At 36.7% G+C, this 20,001-nt stretch overlaps 1 protein-coding gene across 7 annotated transcripts in view; it reads left to right on the plus strand.

Moving 5' to 3' along the window:
* The first annotated feature begins 13,798 nt into the window (after positions 1–13,798).
* Positions 13,799–20,001, plus strand: part of LOC131688890 (uncharacterized protein DDB_G0283697-like) — a 157,290-nt gene continuing 151,087 nt past the window's right edge. For 4 of the 7 annotated variants that reach the window (XM_058973494.1, XM_058973496.1, XM_058973497.1 and 1 more), the window contains exons 1-3: positions 13,800–14,125; positions 14,379–14,764; positions 15,167–16,035. In XM_058973494.1, the coding sequence (XP_058829477.1) occupies positions 14,396–14,764; positions 15,167–16,035 (1,238 nt within the window). In that variant the 5' untranslated portion in view covers positions 13,800–14,125; positions 14,379–14,395. Of the gene's footprint in view, positions 14,146–14,378; positions 14,765–15,166; positions 16,036–20,001 lie in introns of all 7 variants that reach the window. The other 3 variants (XM_058973492.1, XM_058973491.1, XM_058973493.1) reach the window with 3 other exon arrangements.

Below are 20,001 nucleotides of genomic sequence, written 5' to 3' on the forward strand. Positions count from 1 at the left end.
GCAGCCTGAGCGCTTTTTTATACTAGAAATATTGAATTAAATAACATTTTATTATTAAATGGAACTGATACGTCCTATGTGATTTTTTGTCATAATGCTAACTGTTGAATCAGGAGAAAGGACCAAACGAAGCATCTTCCGAAAACTGCTGGAACCACTTGGGAAGAACACTGTGGGGACCGCGAGGGGGAGTTCTTTTAATATAATTAAGAACACTTCTAACTTATGGCGATTTCGCTTGAACCTGAGTCAGGTTCTAACCCCAACTGCTGTCAGTTCATACATTTTGACAGCAGTTGGGGTTAGGAACCAAGAGGGTGACGTGACGTCATATTTTCGTAGCCAACATAACTTTGCTTGTAACAAAATGAACGAAATTAATTCCAAATACGAACGCGGAGCATTTTAGTTTACATAGAATCAGTTAAAGTGTTCATTGTTTTCTATTGTTTACTGATACTATTGTTTGTTGATGACATTTTAAGCGATTTTGACGTTGTCAAACTGACCCCCATCGATCGGTGGAAAAACGATGTTGCCTATTGACCTTTCTATTCCCATTGAAAAAGAAAAGGCGCTGAATTATTTCGTGATGAAAACAAAATATTTTGCCGGGCAAAAATCGATTGAGGTTGGGTATTTCCTGATGAAAACAAACCAATTTCCTTTGACTTGAGTTTGCATCTGTGGTTGTAAATGAGCTGTCAGAAATCTTAATTGTCAAACTCTGTATGTAGAGATAGGGATGCCAGTTACTTGTTAGGAACTGACTCAGTTTCGCTTCAAACGAAAACCACATTACGACGAGAACATTTAAAATGGGCCGATAAACAAAACGTAAACAATTCCGGTTAATACTTACTTCAAATGGACACTAACAAAGCTTTATACACACCTTAAATAAGCTGATTCTGAAGCCTGGCTGTTGGCGAAATAATAGATTATCGAAAAGGCACATAAGCAAAATAACTTGTTTTGCTTATGTTCCCTTTCACTTCCCCTCAAAAATTAACGGCTCATAAACACCAAACAACAAAACGGAAAAATTTGTTTATGGGCCCTTTTCTTAATGAAAACTATACTTGAAAAGGGAACAAAAACATCGCAACACCAAGAAAGGGATCAAAATAAACGTCACATAATCATTTGCTGTAAACAAAAGGGCTCACCCGCACGCACTATAAGCTAACGTCTCGCCGAAAAGGGATTATAGGAGAGGGCACAAAACCAGTACGATATTTCAAAAGGGACCAAAACATTTATCTGCAAAAATCGTTCAAAATACAATTTTTTAATAAAATCTGGTATATTATTCGGAAAAATAGGTTAATTTAACACGGCATTGAGTTGTTTGTTCCTTAAATCAAGCTCCTGTTCATAAATGGGAATATAAAGTACGAGGTAATTTTTCAGACGCCATTTTCTCAACATGAGCATATTGTATATAATGCCTTATGAAATGTTGACGTCGATTAGTTTGATCCTCTTAGGTTTGATCACGCACTGGAATAGACTTTTCTACGGCTCATGTACGTACACGCCACATGACACAAATACTACATCACAAGCTGGTGGAAAATAATAAACAAAGACGGCAAAAGTAAATGGGATTGTTTTCAACCAGGAAACTGCATTAGTGTTCGTGAGACCGGTCGCAAAGAACTCAATAAGAGACTGACGTCTTAAATCCAGTTGTTTTTATTTCTTGAGCGTTTTTTCAAAACGTCATATCTGCGATGAGTTACTCTCTGTTTATACTTTCTCTTTCGATTTTTACGGCGTCACTATAACACTTTTCACTTATTTTACAGTACAGATCGAAAGGCGGTGGTTTTAGCTAGCATATTATGCAAAGAGCTGAGGAATAAATGTTAAAGTGACCGAATTATTAACAGAAGAAAAAGTAAACAAAGAGAGTAACTCATTGCAGATATGACGTTTTGAAAAAACGCTCAAGATTTACCTTTCTGCAAAGGTAGGTACGCCAAAAGAGCGTAACCTAATTTCGGGTATAATTTAGTGTTGTACTAAATTATACTCATTTTTGGGTACACAACACTAATGACAAAAAAATTCTCTAAAATTGTCCAAATGATGTTAAATTTGGCATCCGAGCTTACTTTGACATTTATTACAACATAAAAAGAGGGGATAGTTAAAAAATGAGGGTCTTTTTGCAATGCTCTAGTGCAGATTTTTCTCAATAGTGAACTCACATTTGTTATCTTTTTAAGCTTTATTTAAATATTGGAAAATTGAGCGATTACTCTAGCATAGAGGTACAGTGCATATATTTTTTTGAACTTTGCAGTAAAACACCAATTTCGTTCGATGTTGAAGGCGTAAAATACCTATTGAACTTTAGGTTCCAGATTTCTTGCTCGATTTCGAAATATGCTTCGTATGTAACGCCAATTTTACAACACGTAAAGGTGTATATTATACAAGCAATATACCCGCATCACGACTTTCCCATTAACAAGTAATTGGTGTTTCTATTCAACATTCTCCAAAACCGATCCCGGCTTAACAAAGTCACAAGTGGCAAAGAGAAAAGCGAAAGCCGTCGATTAGTCGTGTTAGATCATCCATCTCAGTGCAACAGTTAGTTTCTATATGCATTCACCTACCACGAATGGGGAGAGGTAAATGAAAACCCAAACGCAAGAGGGAAAAGACTTAAAACAATGTAAGGCAAAGGTGGAAAATGCAATTATATAAAAAAAAAACAACAACGTTGGGAGAAAACTGTATATACTTTTTTCTGTTATAAATCAGAATGGGTCCCAAACGGAGCGGAATTTCAAATTCGAAAGATTTATTCAATACAGAGCAAACACAAAAAAACTAATCAAAAACTACAATTGTTATATAGATAGTAGCAAAACAAACACAAAAACGGAATTTTTCATTACAAAATTAAATTAAACATAGAAACAAAAGCAGACTAGTCTCATTAATTGTACATACATCAAAATTCATAGTTACAAAGTAAGCAACCTAAATTATTATCGGACAACAAGTACTATATAGAAAATTTTAGCTGAACAAGGTATATGAATATCGCAAAACGAACCACTAATCAAATTTTAGGTCAAACTAAACAGGAAAATTACTTAATGCGTATTCTTGACGTACTAAAAGATTGATGAGACCAAAAAAACCAAAAAAAGAAATTCTCCCCAATTCTGAGGACCGCTTATAGTTTTTTAAGTCGACTGTGCCCACGTGTGGCGCAGAAATGTTTTTAATTTTAACCCCCTATTTATTATCCGCATGTTTGTTCTAAGTTTTATAGTTTACTGTTACGTTATCGTGGTAAAAAAAATATGAGCATGAGAAGTGCATAAAAATGTAATGCAACAAACTAGCAATATGTATGAAGCAACACACCCAAAGGCGAGCTGAAAATCCACCGCCTACTGGGGTGGTAAAAAATTGTTACGTTTTCTCGCCTCCATATTTTATTTCAACAGGCTTTGAACTAATTATGCCACCGATGGAGCCAGATGCTACGAACAAACGAGTGATTGTCCTCTCCCATATGATTTCAGTTTCGAAATACGAAACAAAAAAAAAGGGTCACAACACCAAATGACACATACCGCAGCCTCGGTTCCACCTGTGGAATGTGCAGAAAAGTTGCTTCCCACTCGCCCCACCTAATGCTTTACCCGTAACCTGCAACACGTTCGAAGGGGGAGAGCGAATTAAAATTTTTACATGTATAATAAGGCAAGGTATGCTGCCGGAATGAAACAAAAACACACGGACACTGCGATTTGGGTCGCAACGCGGTATATGTAAGTAAGCAAACAAACATTGGAGAATTGAAAATCCTTTACACATTCAAACGCTTCTACAAACACAATGAAACAAAAAAGCATGATGGATAAGCAAAAGATGTCGAAAATTTGTTTCTAGCAAAATTGATCATAGCTAATGGGAAATTTATCATATGGCAAATATAGTAAATAGTCTTACCCCGTATATATAGATATTAGAACAAGAAAGCAGAAAATAATAAATTTCTTTTTTTGATTTTTGACGAACTGTGATGTAAAAACATATTTATTTATATTTAAAACAAGCCCTTTATATTATTATTCCGATTACGGATACATACAATAAGTGAACGTAAGAAAACTCGATGAATGAACATAAAAAACCATGTTGTGTAAAAGTATGTACTATTAGACGTATTGTATCCTGTATAGCCGTACGAAACCTGATGTAAATATTCTCTTTACCCAAAAAAATTATATTATGCTGAGGACAAGCATTACAGTAAATATGTAAAAGATGTTTTTTTTAGTTTAACTAAGACCAATTTAAGTGGAAAATTGATCAAACTAACAAGAAGCGAACTTGTTTTGTTTTCGTTTTCACCAGGAGAGACAATAGGCAGGCTTCCTTTCAACCAAAACAGTTGAATCCTCAATTTATCGCACCGAAACAGGAGTACCCAGATTATATGAGAGCTGAGCTATGCGAGCAACGTTTTATGTCAAGCTAGACTAGCAATGGTAGAGTACTCGATAAGAAAATGATGAAAATTGAAAAAAATACATCAACTACAATTCCTACATTAATGTCATCAAAGCCACTATTTTTAAAGCGCAGCAAATATTATATGTTCATCATACGCAAATGGAATATGTACAGATTGCGCGAAAAAAAAACATTTTAGAGTTATGAAACCAAGCCGTCTTCACTGGATGTCTGCTAAATGCGATTGAGTGTTGCGGCGATTCAGCAATTTTTTTTAGACAGTCATCTAATGACATCAGTTGTAGAAAAACCATCAGCCCCAAAAACCAAACCAACTTTCAATAGCTATATTAGGAAATGTCTACTAGAGAGAGACGGAGGAAAGACCCCTCCCACTCATACTGAAACGAAATGGTTCCCCATCTAAATCATTATTACACTCATAGTCCCGCAAGCTATAATCAAAGTATTGAACTAAACACGTGCAAAGCAGTACTGTCGAGCAGAACAAAATAAGATTCGTTAGAAGACGAACTACATAACAGAAATGACACATACGTTGAAGGGCGTAACTGAACATGAGGAAATGCAAACAAATATTACCTTAACCTTAACAGAAGGAACTCTAAACTAGTGGAATAACAAGCTGAAAACTATATCATGAAGTGGAAAACCATCGTAAACAAAATATTTAAATATAAAAAAGGTAAACAAAATATAGTTCTTTCAGATAAAATTTAACCTAAGGTGTTTATTTTTTATCAATCCGAAATTGAGTCCAGACTTTCTAACAACTTTTTTTTTCTAAATCATCGAAGTTTGATGAAATATTCGTTACGGAGGCTGCTAAAGGTATGTATGTTCAATTCATTCACGTGATACTACTGATGACAAAAGACATTACTTATTAACCCTAGAACGGTTTTTGTGGGGTACATTTGTACCCCAGACCAATTTACCACCCCTGTTATTCTGTTACGCTTTATTCTAACTGCAAGTAATCTTTATCATACATCAATTTGATTATTAAACTTTCATTAAAGCAGGTGAAATCTATTTGTTTCACTTGACCAACTTAACTGTGCCCGCTTAAAGTTTGTCTAGGGTACAAATGTACCCTTCAAAACCGTTTACCATATGTACATAATAATAGTTAGCGAGAAACTTGTGTAAAATTGTATAAGCTTCAACATTGCTGAACAATAGAATCTGGTACTTGATATAATAAAGCCACTATAGCAAAGTAACTAGAAAATGCGTTTAAACCATTATAGTAATTTTTGAATTTTCAGATGAAAGAGATAAAACGTATTCGTGAATATGATTTGTATATAATAATAGCAATTCGTCATCTTCTGTAGTACAGGCTCTGGAACACACTTACTTTATATAGGGTCAAGTGCCTATTGCCGCCCTATTAGGAAGGGTGCCTCACTAATTAATTAATTACACGATCTACAATCTATAAAATGCCTACAAATTGGGTCATTAAATGAGGAAAAAAATCTTTTTTTATTACATACATCGATAAAGCTGATTTTCGTGATTGCAACAATGTTTTTTTTCCAACTCAGGAAACGTGAAAATAATATAAAAAATAAAAATAAAGAAATGTGTTGACATTCTGGATTTGACACTATCAGAAGCATCTGACATATCGAATTTCACGACAAATGATGCCCTGTCAGACAAAAATTAATACATGCTTTCCCGGTTTTCCCGCAGGGTTATTTTTATTTGACATAAACACCATCCAATGCGTATAGTTTTTTTTTCATTTTGGGTGTTGTCTTGATAGGCCAGATGTAAACAACCGCAGTTTTCCTATGTATGGTTGCCAAGTTTACATAAGATTTATTATAAAAAACAAAAAAATCGTTTTTACGTAATTCAACGATTTTTTAAAATAATGTTATATTATGTATATAGGACCTAAAATGTATCGAATGGAACGGAAAACTATATATAGCTTAATTACCCAATTGGCATCAACAGCTTTGCTTGGTACCAAGATAATAACAGAAATACCCTCAGAACGGTGAAATGCTCGTGTTAAAGTGCAATGAAAACTCGAATCGAGTGCTCCTATCGTTGCTCTACAGTTTGAATCAATGCGTTGAACAAAGATGGCAGGAGCTGCCCCAACCAATGGGTTGAGCGATTTCAATTGAATCTGTTTGACAGATTCGCTTTGTTGAAAATTGGGTCATTAAATGAGAAAAAAATCTTTTTTATTACATACATCGATAAAGCTGATTTTCTTGATCACCAAAATGTTTTTTTCCAACTCAGTAGACGTGAAAATAAAATTTAAATTTAAAATAAAGAAATATGTTTACAGTCTTGATTTGACATATTAAATTTCACGACAAATGATGCCCTGGCAGAAAAAATTAATACATGTTTTTCCGCAGAATTATTTTTATTTGACATAAACTAGTAGATACAGAATACTACATTAGGATTGTCGCTGGCGTTCCCATTGTTTTCGTCTCGGAACATGTTTGTTTTGCTTTCGGTATATATCTGTCAAAATATCGAAAGTCTCTCTAGTAAAAGTCTTTGGTCCGCACTTTTGGTACACGGAGAAAAATATGGTCTGCTTATAACCACAAACCGTTTAGTTGAACTTCAAATTAGTGAAATGAAGAGTTTACCTATTTTCCATTTCAGCCTCGTTTATTCTGCTGTGATTTTTATGCATTCAGCACCGAAAATGTCCAATGCATAAAATTTACAGCAGAATAAACGATAGGCAAACAGAAAAATGATGTGATATCTACTATGAAACAAATTTCTATGAGGCATACTATTCTAATTTCATTAGTTTTCACATGATATCTATGCGTGACAGATAATTTTTATGTGCTACTACAAATTGCAAAGAATTATGTGTGAAATCAATATATTCAATATACCGAATTTTCTCGGTGTAAATTTTCGATTGCTATTGTTATGAAGTGAAAGAGTTTGTATATACCGCACAAGGAAATGAAAATTCATCAAAATTCAGTGCAGGTTTAGACAATTTGTGCATTCTAATTAGTGAAAATACATCAGCCAAGAATGGACATTGTGTTTCCGGTCAAAAGGAACGAAAATTATTAGTCGCTATGAAACGACGATAGAGGATTAATTTTTTGCTTTTTTTATTTGGCCCATTTGACAGGTATATCCCGGAATCAAAACAATGATGTTCCTACCACTGATGCCAGCGACAATTCTAATCTAGTGTTCTGTATCTACTCATAAAGTCCATCCAATTTATATAGTTTTTTTCATTTTGGGTGTTGTCTTGATAGGCCAGATGTAAACAACTGCAGTTTTCCAAGTCAATATGCAACCAGAATATTGGACCTAAAATTTATCGAATGGAACGGAAAACTATATATCTAGCTTTTTACGTGCCATAATGTCAGTCTAAATTGTTCAGTTCGTAATACGTTTAATTGCCCTTTTTTGACAATAATCCCAGCTTGACAGCATCGCCTAGTTGAAAATGTCGTGCGTTCATTGAATAAACATCCTACGCATTGCACTAACGTAGGATGACTTAATCTCACCGGGAGGTTGACGTGAACGATTATTGTCAAAAAGGGCCTAATGGCAGTATTACAAACTGAACAATTCAGACCGCCATTATGGCACGTATGGATAGCATAATGACCCAATTCAGTAATTCAAATGGTCAAATTGACAGCGCAATCGCCTAATTTTCCGTATTTCGGGCTAGATTGATGTAAATCCGGTAATTTGACAATGACGCTGTCAATTTGACAATTTGAAATACTGCATTTTCAGCAAAGCAAATCTGTCAAACAGGTTCAATTCAAATTGCCGATTTTTTGGCATCTTGTATTGCTGAAACTTTCAGTTGATGAAAATTCAGCAAAATTTTGCTGAAATCGACAACCAAATTTTGGTGTGTAGATCTCGAAGACGTATTTCATGGCTTGCTCTGTATAGCAGACTAATCGTGAGTTATCAATCATAGAAAATGGTGAAAAATGAAAAAAAAATACTTGGTTGAAATAGGGATCTTTAGGGGTGTGCAGGTTAAGGCATATTATGATACAGATTAGTACCGTGAGTTAATATCTCAGTCCTTTTCCAATTTTTAGGCCCGAAACTATTGAAAAAAAACATTTTTTAGTTTGTTTCTTTTTAACACATCCAAACCCATGCGACTTGCACGACTCTATAGGTTGCCTTATCAGATCTACCATAGTATGCAGATGAAACTTGGGATGGCAGGCTGTTAGCGGATTGACAAAGTACCAGATCATGCTGTGTGGGGTGCTGTCCCGGTTAACAATGAGGCGAACGAGATATTTGCAAATACGTCATTTAGTCGGACAACTGTCAGTTTGTTGGTTGAATTTAATTTGGATTTTTTAAATTTAAAAATCAGAAAAAAAATAATTAAGGTTTAAGAATGATATGAGTGCACTCGGCACAATTTTTCCAAATTAAAGATCCCTATTGTTAAAATTACATTCTAGTCCGCCAGATTGGAATCGCCATTTTTATTTTTCTATTATGATACATATTAACCCAAATTCGTGTTTATAAATAAGAAAACTTTTTTTCTCGATTTTGGCTGAAATACCACCAAATATTTAGTAGGTGTCCGCCACATTGGTTCGGCTATCTTGAATTTCGAAAAACTGACTTTAGATTCGTAATCAACGATGTTCAAAACCCATAATTCAATGTAATTGTTACAAAATATTGACATTCATTGTTCTCAAAACTTTAAACGCGTTTATCTTAAAATATAATTTTCCAAAACGGCGTACAATCTCATTTGGAAACGGTTGAATTCAAAAACTTCATTTTTTGACCTCTCGAAAGAAAACCTTTTTGATTGGAGGAATGACCTACAAAATATACAAATTCCTTGTACTCACTATTTTTTGGTGAAACCTTAAAGTCGAATTTGAAGGTTTTTTACCCGCTCTTAGGTCCAAATTTATCTCGAAAGGTACAGATTTTTGAAGCATTTTTGGTACTGATTCTGCCGGGTACAGATTACAAATTTTTGTAAAGAAGTACAGCTTTATGTTTTACATGACAACCGGGGCAATTGCCCTGGGACCCGGGTCGCGTTTGGGGGCCCGCGCTTTGTACCCGGAAGATGGGTGAAAACGTCCGGTATGCATAGAAGAGCAATAAAAATTATAATACGGTACTACAGTGATTTTGTACTTTTCAAGAGACCTAGTATAGGTTATAGATCTCATCAAACGCAACACAAAACAATGTTTATACTCTCAAAATCTTGATTTATAGCAAAAAACGATTTTTCGACACTAATTTTTTTGCGTGATCATTTTTCAACAAATTTTAAATTTGTTTAGTATTTTGGAAAGAAGAATAAATGACCTTTCTAACGATATGCTATGTTGTGTTCTTTTGTTAAAAGTACTATGCGGTTTTGGGACAACAATATGAAAAGTACCATTATTTTACTATTTTTGATTAAAATATACAAATTGTTCAACATTTTTATTAGGAAACGTCTTTGTTTTTATAATAGTTTAAAGAAAGCATTTAATTTCGCATCCAATGATCTATTTTTTATCAAAATCAGTTGAAAATTGACTGAGTTATTAATTTATTTCCAAATTAGAAACCTGCTCGCATGGCGTACATCCTACGAAACGTCGAAGGAAGTGCACGCAGACAAAAGATTTGTAGGTTCAATAAAAATATGGGTTAAATTCAATAAATAAAATTATTTGTCGGGAAACAATACATTTTTTTATTGAATTCAAAAAAATTATTTACGTTTCAATAAAAAAAATAATCGTTCCCTTTTTTATTATTTTTTTTTATTGAAATTAAAACAGAATTATTGAAGTTAAAAATATTTTTATCGAACACAAAAAATTGTTGTTCTAATAAAAAAATATTTTCAAGCCAATAATTTTGTTGGTTAATGTGATTAGCAATAAATGATTGGATTCAATAACACATATTTTAGGTTTAAATATGCTAAATTTGCCTGCGATGAACATGCAAAAAATTTTGTGAGGAAGTGCACTGCCGTTATTCACAGAACCGTACCATGTTATATGGGATTCCCTACACACATGGGACAATTATGCGTCGAACGGCAATGCAAAGGTGATGCAAAAAGTGGAATAGTATTTTTTTTAAATTTGATATATGTAGGTACATTATACCACAGAGAACAGACATATGAGCTGGAACAAACTTTCCCAAAAAACCTGTGTAAACATTTAAATGAAAATAGGTCGAAAATCACCATTGCATAGAGGTTCGCACGAATGAGTCACCATTTAATCCAAGTTTGCACACAACTCCCGTATAGCGATTGCTGGCCGATCGAAGCGCCGGCCAGTGGCAAGTTGCTAGTTGTTGCTATCATTTCAAAGCGACAGTTTTATTTCTTACACAAGTTGAAAACTTTACTTGTACACGCAGAAAAATTAAGCATATTTAAACCAAAAATATGTGTTATTGAATCCTATCATTTGTTGTTTATTACTTCAAATAACAAACTTAATGGTCTGAAAATATTTCTTTATTGCAATTACAATAAATTTGTGCAGTCAATAAAATTATTTTTAATTTCAGTAATTTTGTTTTAATTTCAATAAAATATTCATTAAAAAATGGAACAAAAACTTTTTTTTATTGAAACAAAAAATAAATTTTATTGAATTCAATAAATGAATTTGTTGTCTCCCGACCAATAATTTTATTTATTGAACTTAATCCATATTTTTATTTAAACCTACAAATCTTTTTTCTGCGTGTATGTCAGTTCTCAGTGATTATACTTTTAAAGTGATTTCCTCCTCTCATTAAGGTTGAACAGAGAATGGGCAAAAATCGAAAACGAAAAAGGCAGTTTTTGTCCACACCGTGTGTTAAATCTTCATAAAAATCAATTAGAAGTACTGTAACAATATTCTATACAAGCTGATACAAGTTCATCTACAAATCAAAATGGTTTTGGATAATTTAAAACCCGTGGTGCCATCTTTTATAGTGTACTAAAAATCATGTGCGGTGTGATGCAGTCAAAATCGATGCCACATTATAGGTACTATATTCATAGTTAGGCGGATATGAATACGGGAAAACTTGCAACTCTTATTTCAAGAAGAAAATACTGGCAACCACCCGAATAGAAATGTACAGTAACAAAACCATGGTTTTCACTGTGACAGTACAGTAATTTTACAATAATTTACAATGAGTTTTAGTGATATGCTACAATACAAAACCAATAAACTTTAACGTTTTTACAGTAAATTTCAATGTAAAATAGACTTATGGTTATGTATCTTAACATTAAAAAAATCAATTTTTCTCCATACATTTTTTCTCGAAAACAGTAAAACTTAATGCAAATGCACTGTATCAGTTTTTGCTGAACAGTGAAATTTATTGTTACGTGCAATTTTATTGTAAATCTACTGTGAGAACTTGGCATCGAACAATTTTGAAACTATAATAACTATAATATTTATTGTTTTATGATTGTTTGTAGGGTAAATGCTATTGTAAAATTCTATCCTGGCAAATATGCAAGATCCACACGGAAAAATAAAACAACCCGCAGAATAAGATCTTTTAACTTAAATTTCGGTAGTTTTGAGTCTTGTGTCGCTTTCGCACTTATAAGTGTTGTCAAAACAAAGAGAGAGATTCGACTCAGTCGAGGCCTTCCATGGAATAAGGTACTTTTGAGTTGTTTGAGGTATACTCAAAATGAGGTAGATTCAACTTAAATTTAAGCATATTTAACTCAAGGTTGAGTATAAAAAACCTGTCAATGAGTTGTGGTTTTTGCCGTGGTTAAAGGGAAACTACCTTCAACACGATTTACCTAATTTTACCTTATTCCACGATACCCCGAGATTGAGTCAAAAGAGCTCAACTTTTGGTAGTTTTTCGTATCCGTGTAGCTTAATAGTTTCATTGTTGACGTCTTTAGTAATAACTTTACATGTACGTATAGCGAAACGAATTCCATGATATGATGTTTCATATCAGTTTTCATACTTGTGTGAATATCTTCCGGTATTATTGAAAAAATATATTTTCTTTTCATTTCTCTGTATTCGAAATCACAAGGAAAGTGTAAGTCCCAAGAAATGAGTAGTCCCTTAACTAAGTTAGTGTCGTATTCTGATGAAACGACGTCGAAATGCTAATTCCATAACTAATTTAGTTATAAGTTGTGTGCTGGGTTTAAACAATTTTCTCCTTAATGGAGAAAAATAGTTTTTACTAAAATTGTTCTCCATTAAGGAGGTTTATAAATGAATGCATAAAAGAATATTGTTTATTTTCGTTTCTCTATGCTCGATAACACAAAGAAAGAATAAAATAATTGTCATCATAATCACAATACCTTTTTCATGTACATCTAAAGAGAACTTATGTGGCGTCATGCTCGATTGTCTCCGGCATTTGAGAGGTTCAATACAGCGTTCGTTAGTTGGGTCACGACTGCGCCCCAACTAGCGAATCGTATCCGTTAAATGGGGCAACTGACAGCTGACAAAAATTACCCAAGGGAAACGCTGATTTTTTGTTTTCTTTCATAAAAAACAAACAGAAATATTTTACAATTCACAAAAGTTGGCTGTATCCTTCCAGTTTAAAGTTGATTTTGTGACAAAGTATGTCATTAGTGTTCTTTTTGCCATCAATTATTTTTTGATAATTCCTTCACATAAAACAGGAAATGGATACACCGTCGGGAAAAAACCGATAAAGCACAAACATACTACGTTGCCACTAGCTAAAAAAGATTGGATAATGTGATTGAATACATCAGAGATGACCTACAAAAGTTACTAAACTAACGTCTCTGCGACACAAACTAATTGATGCTGAATGGAAGAAGCGAAATATTTAACACATTTATTTCACTAAAATCATTCCGAAATATGAATTCAAAAAATAAAATTCCATTGAATTTCAAAGTATGATTTTTTCTGGATCACCACAGAAATCAACCAATGAACCCCTTGAAATCAATGACATTCAAACGTCAATCAGTTTTTGACTTTCAGTTTTGACATAAGAGTGTCTTTTAGTTGGGGCGTGCCCCAACTAGCGAACACCCAACTAACGAACAGCTCAACTAGCGAACACCCAACTAACGAATTTGCGCTGTATTGACTCCGCTGAGTGTCTCCGCCTAACTATGAATATAGTAACTAATTGAGTGACACTGACGTTTCATCTTGTCTTCAGCACCGTTTAGTACAAAACTGACACCGGTGTTTACTGATGGTGTGCGTGAGATCATTCCCGTCCGCCAAAGCCAATCAGTCAAAAAGTGACTCTTCTCGCCGCGAAGTAGACAAGAAAGTGTGCACGTCGGTCGCGTTTTGTTCTGTCGGAAAAATTTTCAGCCCGGTTTCCAGTCGGTGCAGATTTTTGTGCAAATCGACCCCGGAAATGCGTAGCGGTTAGCTTGCCGTTTGAGTAATATTCTTCCATGTACGGCAAGTGACGGGTCGGACGGTGGGCAGTGATCTGCAAGGGTAAAAAAACCTTGCAAGCAATCAAATTGTGCGGTTCTTCAGCGAAGGAAAACAAGAGTACGTGAACCAGAAGTGACAAGAAAAAGAAGAAGCTCAAGGTTTGATTCTGCAAATTGAAGTAATTTTTTGTTTATCTTATCAGTATTTTTCCTTCACTTTTGACGTAAATTTTCATTTGCAAGCGATCGTTATTGCTGCAGTTGCAGCTTAGTAGGGTAAATTAATCACATTCCTAAAGCTAGCCGTAGAAAAGAACAAAATTTTTGAGGCTGAAAATACGTACAGTGGAAGCTGTCAAAAATAACCCCATTCGAATCGTGTAATGATAGCACTATTTTTTCACTAAAACAGGCACATTTACGCAAACAATGGATTCTAAACCAGCGGATGAGCCACCAAAGGATGCTTCCCCAGTAACGACCGTCGCGGAGAAAGATAATGGTGCAGTGTCAACGGTGCCCAAGGATGCCGTGACTGAATCAAAAACTTCTACCGAAAGCATCCAAGGTGCTGTTGGTGACGATACGGCTGACGAGCCGAAGGTAAAAGACGTTACATCCAAGGACGAGATTAGTCCACAGCTAGCCAGAAGTGGTGTCGATGATGGTGAACAGGCAAAGGACGAATGTAAGCCTGATGCAACTTGCACTGAAGGAGAAAACCCAGCGTCTATTGACGATGAGGATGCAGCTGAGGAAGATAAATTTGAAGATGCTGTTGATTCGGAACAGAAGGAGGTAGGTTTTCTGATTGTGTTGGGAAAGGTAGTTTAATACGAGGCTTTTGTTGGTATAAGACCAATTCAAGTTTAACAAAAATTTACAAATTTAACAAAAGCTATTGTACAAATTTTTAACTATTGATCTAAAATCATTTATTACTACTTTTAGAAGAAGCATTCCGCTTTAGTTCCAATACGTTAAAGCATAGTAGAATTAAATAAGAATATTGTTTTGCAAAAGCTGTATTTATACATTCCAGTAGTTTCAAAGCAGTTTTTTTAATTGGGGGTATTGTCCTAATGGTGTGTACACATCCTCTTACCAAATCGCTTCAGCTATTTCCGCGTTAAATTCTCTAAAAAGTACTCCGATTGATTAAACTTTTCGAATGAAATTTAATCGATTTTTTTAACACAGGTCATCGCCGAAGAGTCACCTGCGAAGGAAAAATCTACAATGAAAGATGTGCAATCAACCAACGGTACCAACTCCTTAAAATCGTCTTCATCGGAAGAAGTCGCATCGCTGCGGGTGACCGAATCTGAAACGTACGAAATCGATAGTTCCCCGGAGAAGCCTTCCACAAACACAGTAGTAGAAGAGTTCAAACCAGTACCCGGACCATCCTCCTCTTATGGACTTCCGCGGAAGATACCAATGAAGAGCCCTGAGATCGTAACTGTCGAATTGGATGATGATGACGACGATGAGGAGGAGGAAGGCGAAGTTAAAAGAGTTAGGCCTAGAAACGATTCCTACGACGACGAGGAAGAGGACTACGACGAGGATGATGATTATTATGATGATCCGGACAGTGACGATCAGGATGTCAATAGGATTATTCAGGAAGCTTGCGATGAGATCGATGCGATTAACGATCCGGAATCGGGTGGCGATGATAAGATGGATGTTAGTTCCGATGAAGACGACTACAGCGACGATGACGAAGAACAGCCGAGTATTACGTTGAAGGCTAAAGTTGGACCGAGTTTGGCGAGTAGTGGCAGTATTAAGCGAAACAAGAGCGATTATTCGGAGGATGATGAAATGTACGGTGATGAAGAGGAATATGACTATGATGATGATGAAGATTTGGAAGAGGTTGTTCAACTAGATAAGGACTCAGTGAAACGAAAGCTGCCTCAAGCTCCCATATCGATGGGGCAAATTAGTGTTGAAGATGAAAGTGATGAAGATGTGCAAGCGAAGAAAAAAGTTCGAAAAGTTAAATACAAAACCTACAGGAACAAATTGGTAGCAAAGATTCGCAAGAGGACCTGCAAATTGTAAGTACTAATCTTGATTAATTTCTAAGTATAAGCAATGCCAATTTTAATATCGCTCAAGGTGGAGTGAACTCATCGCGAAAGCGTAACAAAATATCGTCTCAGAAGGCAACCGTTTTGTCGTCTTGTGCGCTTTGATTTGTTTTCTACCTTCTGCCAAGTTGATTGTCCTTTTCGCTTTTCGCAAGGGAAGGTCGATTTCAATGACAAACCACCACCCCTCATAGAGCCTGGTGTACAATGACAACGTTCGATGATGGTGTGAGTAGCAAGGAGTTCAAGTCATTTAAAAATTCATTCAACCTTCTTCTCAAATAGTTTAGCTGACTATCGAATATTGTGCTTTTGCCCCGGGAATAGGGACCGAAGACAATGTTATCGAATCGTAAACTATGTAGCTTATCAGCGTTAGTTCTGATTCGGTCGTCCTTGTCAACGCTCGTAGTTCATTAAGTGTTTGCTGCAGTTGCGCAACTGCGTTTTGTATCTTGTCGAACAATTGGGATACTTTTTTTTCTGAACTTAAAAAAGCTCTACGATAATATGACCGATCTTTTTAATGATTCTCTCGTAGTTTTCGTTTTGTCTAATTAATGCGCTTCGTCGGAAGAATTAACTCGGGAACTGGTTTATAATTGTTATTAGATTGCACGATTCCTTAAAAATGACGGAGCTTCTAGATAACTCATTTCTTGATTTCTGCTGTAAATGGGTTTAGGTTTAATACTTACCATTAAGCTCGGAAGGCTTTTTTCGGTGTCAATGAGTCAGAAGTAACAGTAAAATATATTTTATGTTCTGCTTCGGTGACCGGCTCTATTATTCACGATTTTGAAAACACTTACTGCGACAATATCGTTTCAACGCTGTTAAATATCAAGCGGAATGAAAATCTGAACAACGACGGCGTCACTTCGACAGCTTCAAAATAGTCTTGTGGCATTATCATTTGGAGCCACCCTATGAACACCACCACAGTAGAACTCCACCACAGTAGAGTACGACCCTGTAGAAAAAAGAAAACCCTTCATTCAAGAAAGAAGCGTAACCGTGAAAGCACGCTCAAAGAATAAAATAGTTATTTCGCTAAGTTAGCGCCGCGGTTTTATTCGTGTAATCGATTTGTCCCCCACAATTGGTGACCCCGACGCGCGTGGTTCCCGCAGTTCCTCAAGGCTTTGCAGCAAACGCAAATTTCAAAGCTAAATCCAAATTTGCAGGATTTTCGAAAACGCAACCTAACCTCAAACATGACTGATCCGGACGTCGCAGCGGCAACGGCACATGTATCCGTAAAGTTGCCGGACTTTTGGCGGAACGATCCAAACATGTGGTTCGCCCAGGCTGAAGCACAATTTAGTCTGGCCAAGATCACGAAAGACGATAAATTCTGGCATATTATCGCTAAAATCGACCAGAGCGTCATTTGCCTCGTGTCAGATCTTGTATCGGCCCCACCGGAAGAAAATAAATATAAGGCGATAAAGGACCGACTGATTGCACGCTTCGCATTATCTCCGCAGGCTCGATTGGAGCAGCTTTTAAGCTCGTGTGATCTAGGTGATTTTCGTCCGACACATCTGCTGGCCCGGATGAGTGAAGTCGCAACGGGCCTCAACGTTGATGAAAACCTCATGAAGATGCTCTTCTTGCAACGAATGCCTGCTAATATTAGAACCGTTCTATCCATCATCGATGACAGTTTGGCAAAGCTTGCCGAAATGGCTGATAAAATGATTGACTCCTCCAGTAGCAACATTTCCGCCGTTACCGTTTCGACGCGAGAACAAGTGGTCGTAAACGCCGTGGATAAAGCACCTACCACGAACAAACAATCAGCTGACTTCGCATTTTTAAAGGAGAAAATCGAGGTGCTCACAGCTGAAATTCGCCGATTGAAAAGTGGACAAAATAGAAATCGTAGCCGATCCGTTTCCAGGTCCGGAACATCGAACGACTCAATTTGCTGGTATTATCGGAAATACGGCGGAAAAGCGGAGCATTGCCGAGAGCCCTGTTCATTCAATCGTACAAAAAACTAGCTCGCCACCCTCTAGAAGCGGCGCAAGTGGGCGACGAATGCAAAAGTCGTCGTTTAGTCATACTTGATGGCAGTACTCGGCACAGGTTTCTTGTGGACACTGGCTCGGATGTATCTATAATTCCGGCGTCTATGTCTGATAAGCGTAAGGGTGCAGTCCCGTTCTCATTGCATGCCGCTAATGGCACGAAAATAAAAACATACGGAAGCAAGTTTCTTTCAGTGGATCTTGGCCTACGACGGCGTTTTACTTGGCGATTCCTGGTGGCAGACGTTAGTAGTGCAATCGTCGGCGCTGATTTACTGGCCCATTTTGGACTGCTAATAGATTTGGGGCGCCGCCAACTGATTGATGGCACCACCCATCTTCGCAGTACAGGAAGTTTAAGGTGAAGATATGTTGAAGCCACGTTGCTAGGCACCGACTCGCTTGTTTACATTAGGAAAAACTGAAATCTGAAGTGAAAATTCAAACGCACAAATGAGAGTTCCCGAACATTTTCCTTTGGTCATCTGCACATTGGCAGAAAATTTGAAGTTTTGTTAGTAAACGATTAAAGTTTCGCGAGTGTTTTTGCAGTGATGTGTGAAAAAAGTGCATTTGAAAAAGTGCAATGAAAACGATAAGAAGAGTGTTTCGAAAAGAAACCCCAAGTGAAGAGGGGTGATATTTTCGCACAAAATAGGAGCTACAGATGGCATTCCGTCAAAAACTCGGCTTGATTGTATAGGAAAATATTCTAGCTTCCTTAAGTAGCAGTTTCGTGGCACACCAGCAAGGTTAGTGTGTTGAAAAACGTATTTTTATATTTGCTCATGTCAGATACATGGTTAGGCAGGGGAGAGGGGTGTGTGTGGCGTAGGAGTTATGTTGTGGCTCGCATGTATAATGTCCTTAAAGACTGCTACTGTTCAGGGAATTACCGTTATCGACGCTAACCATCCCTTTCACGAAATGCTGTCCAATTATCGAGAAATCATCACTCCGTCACTAGCTCATAGAAAAATTTTGCACAATGTCAGTCATCACATCGTCACGCGTGGACCACCGGTGGCATGCAAGCCTCGTCGGATGCATCCAGAAAAATTAAAAGCCGCGAAAGAAGAGTTCAGGATCATATGTGAAATGGGAATTTGCAGACCATCGAGCAGCAGCTGGGCGAGTGCTTTGCACTGCGTCCCAAAAAAGAATGGCGAATGGAGATTCGTGGGGGACTACCGGCGACTTAACAAAGCAACGGTCCCAGATCGGTATCCTGTTCCCCATGTACACGATCTTCTAAATCGTTTCGAAGGTAAGAGTATATTTACAACGTTAGATCTTGTTAGGGCTTATTACAACATCCCAGTCGAAACGACCGATATACAGAAAACTACCGTCATAACGCCTTTCGGCCTATTCGAATTTACTCAAATGCCCTTCGGCCTCTTCAACGCAAGCCAAACTTTCCAAAGATTTATGAACAAATTGTTCGCAGACCTTGATTACGTCACCGTCTTTATCGATGATATCTGTATTGCATCATCAAATGATGCAGAACACAAAGAACATGTGCGGACCGTGCTAGACCGTCTGAAGGAAAATAGCCTTACCATAAACGTCGAGAAATGCAAATTTTCTCTCCCTCAGGTTGAGTTCCTAGGCTACTTGGTATGCAACGAAGGAGTACGACCGCTCCCTACACGAGTTCAAGCGGTGTTGGACTATGTAGCTCCAAAAACAGTAAAGGAATTGCGGCGTTTCCTCGCGCTGCTGAACGTATACAAACGTTTTGTTCCGCACGCTGTTGACATTCAACATGACCTAAGAAGGCTTATTCCCGACAACCGAAAGAATGATTCTAGACCAATCTCGTGGGACGAACAGGCTGCACGTTGTTTTGAAGCATGTAAAAAGTCGCTGGCAGACGCAACATTGCTACAAT

The sequence above is a fragment of the Topomyia yanbarensis genome, chromosome 3 (genome assembly GCF_030247195.1).
Source record: "Topomyia yanbarensis strain Yona2022 chromosome 3, ASM3024719v1, whole genome shotgun sequence".
Lineage (NCBI taxonomy): Eukaryota > Metazoa > Arthropoda > Insecta > Diptera > Culicidae > Topomyia > Topomyia yanbarensis.